At 45.1% G+C, this 7,981-nt stretch overlaps 1 protein-coding gene across 1 annotated transcript; it reads left to right on the forward strand.

Annotated features, from left to right (window-relative positions):
- Positions 1-1,473: 1,473 nt before the first annotated feature.
- LOC139262466 (trace amine-associated receptor 1-like) lies at positions 1,474-2,580 on the forward strand. Its single transcript, XM_070877652.1, has one exon. It carries the CDS (start codon positions 1,474-1,476, stop codon positions 2,578-2,580), a length of 1,107 nt encoding a protein of 368 aa, XP_070733753.1.
- Positions 2,581-7,981: the final 5,401 nt, after the last annotated feature.

Below are 7,981 nucleotides of genomic sequence, written 5' to 3' on the forward strand. Positions count from 1 at the left end.
TCATATTTTTAAAGACTTCTATTATGTCACCCCTCAGCCTTCTCTTTACAAGGAAAAAGAGACCCATCCTGTTCATCCTTTTCTGATATGTATACCCTCACATTTCTGGTATCATCTCTGTAAATCTTCTCTGTACCCTCTCCAGTGCCTCTAAATCCTTTTTATATCCTATTAATGTTTCCCACATTACAACAGTGACTATATTCCAAAAGTACTTCATTAGCTGTAAAGCGCTTTGAGACGTCCGATGGTCGTGAAAAGCGCTATATAAATGCAAGTCTTTCTTTCTATATTCAACCTAAACTTATATATAACCTCATTTTTGATCTGACCTCTCTGTTTATCCATGGAACCCAAGCCTTTGCACGGCTCCTTTCCTCCTACTCAGAATGTACCTGTATCTTACTTATCTCCTATTTAAATAGTTTCCAGTGCTGGTCTGTTGTTTAATCTGTAATTTGGTCCATCATCCTGGAGTTCTGCAAAACTAAGCTGGAATGGAAGGAAGCAAGGAGGAAAGACAGCTGGACCAAAGGATGGATGTATGCAGGTGAGGAACAAGAAAGAAACAATCAAATGAGGTGGCAACTTTAGATTCACAAAATCATGTTCTAGCAGTGGCACAAGATCAAAAACTACTGCTCCTTTAAAAGGGGGCACATTTGATTTTTTTTGTTAGTTGATGACACTGGGGTAACTCAGTGTCTTTCTATTGGTTAGTTTAGAAATGCAATAATATACTACTGTCAAACCCGTACCTCTGCTCTCAAGTGGTTGAACCCATTTTTCCTTTTAAAATTGAATGCATAATGGATGATTTTCAAATTGTAGATTGCTTTGGACTCGCACTCTCAAAGCATACTCATTTATGTGCGTCTAAATAAACATCACTAAGTTTACACTTTCGTAAATGGCTTCTCCACCGAACGCAACCAGCTGCCTTTGTAAAATCTCTTTTAAGTGTTTTCGCAACTCAATTGATTCGATTATGTTCGAGTATGATTCGTGCAGGTCTATGGCCAATATTGATTAGTTGGTGGTCATTGCTAATTCTAGATGCCCCATTTATCTAGCCAGGATAACATCAGCAGTCGTTGTTATCTCCAATTCCAGTTGCATAAGATGCAAGCTGTGAGAAATAAATAATTGTCACAAGGTTAATGATTTACAACACAACTGATCACCTATCGGGCATGCTAAACAGACGGTGACAGAAGTGGAGCGTACACCTCAGCAGTTCTTGGGGAAAGTGAGCTTCGGGTAAGGCTCACTTTTTAACATCCAGTTTGCCTGTTTGTGGCACATCCCTGGATGCTGTGTTGGGTGGATTTAAGAAAGAAGAGTTCAAAAACGATCATGAGGAAGAATTAATTACTGAAAGTATTTTCAATTAACAGCGTGGGCGGGGAGGTGGCGGCGGCCAAACGTGCGGAGTAAGTGATCATTACATTAGATCCTCCTGTTGAATGCACCATGTTCTCGGCGATTATTATCAGCACATCCTCACAGAAGCTGAATGCTGCATATCTTTCTGTTTATAACTGCACCACACACTGTAACTCTTCAGGGAAAACCCCGCATGCAACATGGCAAGTTATAGAACAGGTTGTTCTCGTCAGTATTCTCACCATAATCATACTCGGGACCCTCCTGGGCAACCTCTTGGTGATTGCTTCAATCACTTACTTCAACAAACTGCAGACTCCAACTAACGCCTTTATACTGTCACTGGCGGCCGCAGATTTCCTGGTTGGCATTTTTGTGATGCCCTTCAGCATGGTCAAGGTGGTGTTTGGCTGGTACTTTGGGAAGACTTTTTGTAAAATTCACACAATCCTCGATGTGATGTTTTGCACATCATCCATCATGAACCTCAGCTGCATTGCTTTCGATCGATTTTATGCCGTGTGCTACCCTTTGAAGTATCGATTCAGGATGTCTCAGATTAGAGTGACAATCCTTCTTCTGATCTGCTGGATTCTGCCCGCTTTAGTGTCCCTCGTGCCCTTGCTGTTGGACCTCCATTTGAAGGGAGTGGAAACCATTCTAGCTCAACTCGATCCACATGATTGTGTGTTTATCGTCAATATTCATTATGCTCTCTCTGCCTCGGTGATCTCCTTCTATCTGCCCATGTTGGTGATGCTAGTTGCATATGGAAAAATTTTCCAAGTGGCCAGGATTCAAGCCAGACAGATCTATACCATTGAGAATGGATTCCACAGAAGGAGCATCGTCAGGGCGCGCCAAAGCTCTTCCATGAAGAAAGAAAGGAAAGCCGCTAAAACTCTTGGCATCATCATTGGGTGTTTCCTCCTCTGCTGGTTGCCCTTCTTCACTACAAATATAACTGACCCTTTACTTGGATACAAGACGCACCATATTCTCCTTGAAATGTTTGTGTGGCTGGGTTATGTTAATTCATCTCTTAACCCTCTGCTGTACGCTTTGTTCAATAAATCTTTCCGGCGAGCTTTCGGTATGATAATTGGCTGTAAGGTCTTTACCAATGATTGCCAAAATAATAATTTGTCAGATATCACCAGACGGAATACACAACTTACTACACTTTCACGTTAAATCGCATGGAGGACTTTCCATCAGTACAACAGGAAGAACGAATTGAAAAGCGACAACTGTTTATTGCAATGGGAGAGACAGTTATGTCCTGCAAATATCTTAAGTGTGCATCTATCTGTTTAATATGTATTGACTGGAATGAGCAGCTCCTTAACTTTTATAGAACTAACTTTTTTTATAAAGCGTAACCTTAGGGAATTGGGCGGTGTCTTATTTCCAGTTACAGAGCTGAATAACGTTATGGGAAATAATTCCGAAAATTGTTCATGGCCTTTCAGTGTTGTGGTATATGCGTTCTTTTTAATTTAAAAAAGAAAGCAGCTAAAACATAAATTCTATAAAACGTTGTGTGTTTCATTCTGAAAACGTGGGTCAATGGGGAGCCTTAGTTGTAACTGTAAATTCCTTGCTGCTGTTTTGTTACTTAACTTAGATTTGTTTGTGAAATAAATGCTTTAATAAATGTTTGACCTTATTTTTCCATGCCTGCTTAAAGCGTTACTGCTTTTTTTTAAAGAAATAGGATAAATACGAATAAATTATGTTTGTTTTTCTTTCTCTGCTGCAAATTGATGTTTTTTTCAGTATCTATTCCAAGTATGGCTTTTAAAGTGCAGTTACATACCTGGATGCAGAAGTGGAAGCATGACTATGGAGTCTGGTCCTAATCTGACTCCAGAATGCAGTGTTGATGAACTGGAGTCCATGCTGCGGACACTGCGACACATCAGGGAGGGGGAAGAGTTACCTGGATGCTGTGTTCCAGGAGGCAATCACACCCCCTAGATTAATTAATTCAAATTTGGTCTGTGGTCAGGGATAGGAAGGTGTGATTATGAGCGAGGTAGGTATGGGGTCTCAGGAGGTAGCATTGGAGGAGCCTCAGCCCTTGCACTTGTCCAACAGGTATGAGATTCTTGCTCCCTGTTTGGATGAATGAGGGAGCCTGAGCAAACTGACCACAGCACCATGGTACAGGAGGCCATTCAAGTGGGGGAGTAAAAAGAAATGTTGTACTAGTAGGGGACAGTATAGATACTGTTCTCTGCAGCCGAAAGTGTGAGTCCTGAAGGATGTGTTGCCTGCCCGGTGCCAGGGTTAAGGACATCTCCTCTGGGCTGGAGAGGAACGTGGAGTGGGAGGGGGAAGAACATAAGTAGGAGCAGGCAACACACTTGAGCCTGCTCTGTCATTTAATAAGATTATGGCTGATCTGACCTTGGGCTCAGCTCCACTTCCCTGCCTGCTCCACATAACCCTTCACTCCCTTATCGTCCAACAATCTGTCTTTCTACACCTTAAATATATTCAATGACCCAGCCTCCACAGCTCTCTGGGGCAGAGAATTCCATAGATTTATGACCCTCAGAAGAAATTTCTCCTCATCTCAGTTCATAAATGAGCGATCCCTTCTTCAACTATGCCCCCTAGTTCTAGATTCCCCCACGAGCGGAAACATCCTCTCTGCATCTACCTTGTCGAGCCCCCACAGTATCTTTATATATTTCAATAAGATCACCTCATTCTTTTTAAATTCCAATGAGTATAGGCTCAACTTTTCTTTGTATATCAACCCCTTCATCTCAGGAATCAACCTAGTGAACCTTCTCTGAACTGCCTCCAATGAAAGTATGTCCCTCTTAAATAAGGAGACCAAAACTGTATGCAGTACTCTAGGTGTGGCCTCACCAAAACCCTGTACAGTTGTAGCAGGACTTCCCTGCTTTTATACTCTATCCCCCTTGCAAATAAAGACCAACATTCCATTTGCCTTCCTGATTACTTGCTGTACCTGCATGCTAACTTTTTGTATTTCATGCACAAGGACCCCAGGTCCCTCTGTACTGCAGCATTTTGTAATCTCTCTCCATTTAAATAATTTACTTTTTTATTTTTCCTGCCAAAGTGGATAACCTTACACTTCCCCACATATTTCATCTGCCAAATTTTTGCCCACTTACTTAGCCTGTCTATATCTCTTTGCAACTGTTGGGGGGAGAAAATCTCTTAGTTTATAATGCTTTTGTTTCTGTATTGTACCATGTCACAAATTTCCTGTTTCCGATGCATTATGGGGAAGGAGGAAATAGTCAAGCAACAAATTGCCTGCTTAAGCAAAAGACACATTTAGACCCCAACGCCCATTGACTCTGAGTCATGGAGATAGGGGAAGTAGGACAATGGGCGGTTGGAGAGGCAAACAAATGTATATCGCTTGTACTAATAACAGGAAGATAGTTCCTTGTTTTTCTGCCTACGCGGGGTAGTTGACCTTTGACTTGCCACAATGTAAAGATTACCATAGCACTACCATATAGGGTAATACCATACCAAAATGTTAAATAATTGGACGATGATGTAAGGGGGCGAGGTCGCCCCCCCAAAGGTATAATTGTAACTTGAAAACGCCGCTCAGGGAGAAGGTGTGGCGAAGCTGCGGAGTTTCCCCACTTCTCCCAGAGCGCTCTGCACAAATAAACTGTGACGTTTCCTTCACTGTGTACTCGGACTCGGTGGGGAATTTATTTCCCTTACAGATTTGGCGCTGTGAGCAAGGTGAATACGGTCGCCTCGGGTCGCCTAGTCGGTGGAGAAGGACGAGTAGTCAAGGTTTGACCATCCAGTCAATTGGGCCCCGGAGTAGGGCGACCCCCGAGCCCTGATTCACCAAAGAACAAAACGTCTGTGAACGGTGAGAAAAACCACAGTTGAACCGTGGGTTAGAGGCTAAGCTAGCTTGGTATGAGTGATGTGTGAAAGAAGCGAGTGTTCCCCGCCACCTCGATTTGTCACAAACTATCTCAGTCACCTAACTTGAGCTGGAATTAAGATGCCGAATGCCCCACGTGAAGGCCAAGGATTAAGGTCGAAGGGAACAAAGAGAGGACAAAGTGGCGACAGAAAAATGGGGCAGTAAATGAGATAGGAAATAATCTCATTGCGACTTTAAGTCACACAGGTCGGGACGTGGGACATTGGGGGTCATGTGTAGAACAATTAATGAGGTCGTAGTAAGTCAAGGGTGCAGCTGGAAAGGATCGTAATGGGTCGCGGAGGCGCCATTTTTTTAATGAATCGCAAGTGTGTTGAAACACCTCTGACGATAGAGACTGCAAGTCCGTATCGAGGAGACAAGTCCCGAATGGACCGCTGACAGTAGTAAGACCGCGACGGAAAAAACTGCGATGACCGGTAAGGAAACGGAGTGGGGCTCCCCGGCGTCCCTGACCAGACTGTACCTAGTCGACCAGAAGGGGTTGATGGATAGAATGCGAAAGGAAGGTTGGGATCCGGCAAAGAAGGTAAACGAGCAACGGGAGTGGTGGGAAACACAGAAGCAGAAGAAAATTTAAAAAGGCGCTGTTTTGTTGGTACACCAGTTGGTCAAATTGACTAATGCGGTGGAGAATAAAATGACAGAATGTGTAGAATTAAGCGCTAAACTGACAGAAAAAAATAAGCCAATATGGGATTTGGAAAAACAATTGGAGATGTACAATCCTCCCCGGTTTTTGGGATATAACGTAACAGCGGGCAAAATTGAAGGAGAAGGGCCTCCTGAATATGAGAAGGAGGTCAGTCCGACAGCTCCACTTGAGGAAGGAGAGTCAGAAACAGGAGAGGGGGTAAAAGTAGCCCCCCTAAAAAGAGGAATCACGGCGGGGGGGAAACGCATGGTCCCGCTATTTCACCTTCACCCCCCCCCCGCCAAGAAACAAATCATAATGACAGAGTAAGGACCTCTGAAGCCCCGATCTAATAAGGAGACCTTTTGGACTAAACTAGACATGTTGTGGGAATTACATGATCTACACCCCCGAGATATCCATGGTATCGTGCGCCTAAATTGCCCACAAGATAATTGGAGAAACTTACAGGGAAATATGGCTGATGGAGATTAGGCCGCAGCAGTGGCCTTCGCTGCGGACTGTGCAGTGCAGACAGCTGCCTTCACCCCTTTTAAAGCCGCCGTACAGACGGCATTAGGGAACGCCCAGGTTAATTGGGGAAAAATCATGACATGTAGGCAAAGGAAGGGTGAGGGGAGTAGCGAATTCGGAGAGCAATTATTCGAGGCCTATAAGGAGTCGTCCGGACAGGCCAATCCGCAACTGACCGATCCGCCTTCGTTCAGATGTATAAAGACGGGTTGTCCGCTAAATACCAAGCAGTTGGGAGTAATGACCCACAATGTATACGATGAGGTTGTTCGTTGGGCGTGTTCTGTTGACGCTCAGGATCGAGAGGACAAGCCAGTGGTGGTGAAACAGGAGCGGGGGGGGGGGGGTGCGGCAGGGACAACCTCCAAGGGGGCGTGGGGCATGTTTCTAGTGTGGAAAGATGGGTCACCTGGCACGAGACTGCCGCTCTGCCAAATTATGTACATATTGCAATAAGAAAGGCCATGTAGAGGAGAATTGTTGGAAGAAAGGAAAGGACGCGGGGAAGTCCGGCAACACCTTACGCAATAAAGTAGGAGCCGAGGAATATAAGCAGTTCCTCGACTACCTAAAGACCAAGGGGGACTCGCTGACGGGCGGCAGCCCCGGCCCGTGGGCGAGGAGACGAGTGGATGTTTGTGTCTGCATTAGTGGGGGGCCGGACATGTGAAATGCTAGTAGACACCGGAGCCGCCGTCTCGATCACAAACCTACCCCTGCCCTTGACTCGGCATAAGATTCACATAGTGGGACTGAGGGGAGAACAAATTCCGGCGTTCAAAAGCGAGATTCAGGTGGTGGAACTGGAGAATAAACTCTTGTTAGCCCAGTTTTGGGGATGTAAAAATAATGAGGGAACTATCTTGGGAATAGACCTGATAAGGGAATTTAGATTGCTGGTAGATGCCGGTCACAATAAAATAATTTGGCCGGAGATGGACGGACGGAAAAATAACTCGGCCATCACCTTACGAAACATTGCAAAGATAGGTAGCGCCGCCCTAAGGGTCCGAGATTGGAAACAGGAGCCGGGGATATATGGGATAATATGTGATGCATTAGGAGAGGCCTGGGCAAAAACAAAACAGGACACGGGACGGGTGAATATGACACCAATCCATATTGCGGGACCTGAGCATCAGGCGCACCGACAGTACCCGATAAAGCCGGAAGCGGCAGAAGCCATACTAAGAATCGTGTCCGAGCTCGTCAGCAAAGGGATACTCCGGGAAACGGAGAGTACCACAAACTCTCCGGTATGGCCGGCCGTAAAACCTGACGGGTCCTACCGTCTCACTATTGATTACACTGCCCTGAACAAAGTTACCCCTAAATTACATCCCATAGTGGCTAGCCCGGCTACCATTTTGAATAGCCTGAGCCCACGGCATAGGATATTCACGGTGCTGGACATTGCAAATGGATTCTGGTCCCTCCTCCTGGACCAGGAGTCACAGGAG

This window comes from Pristiophorus japonicus, chromosome 4 (assembly GCF_044704955.1).
Source record: "Pristiophorus japonicus isolate sPriJap1 chromosome 4, sPriJap1.hap1, whole genome shotgun sequence".
NCBI classification, from domain to species: domain Eukaryota; kingdom Metazoa; phylum Chordata; class Chondrichthyes; family Pristiophoridae; genus Pristiophorus; species Pristiophorus japonicus.

Coding starts and splice junctions, on each gene's coding strand:
- LOC139262466 (XM_070877652.1), top strand. CDS start 1,474: ATGTTCTCGGCGATTATTATCAGCACATCCTCACAGAAGCTGAATGCT.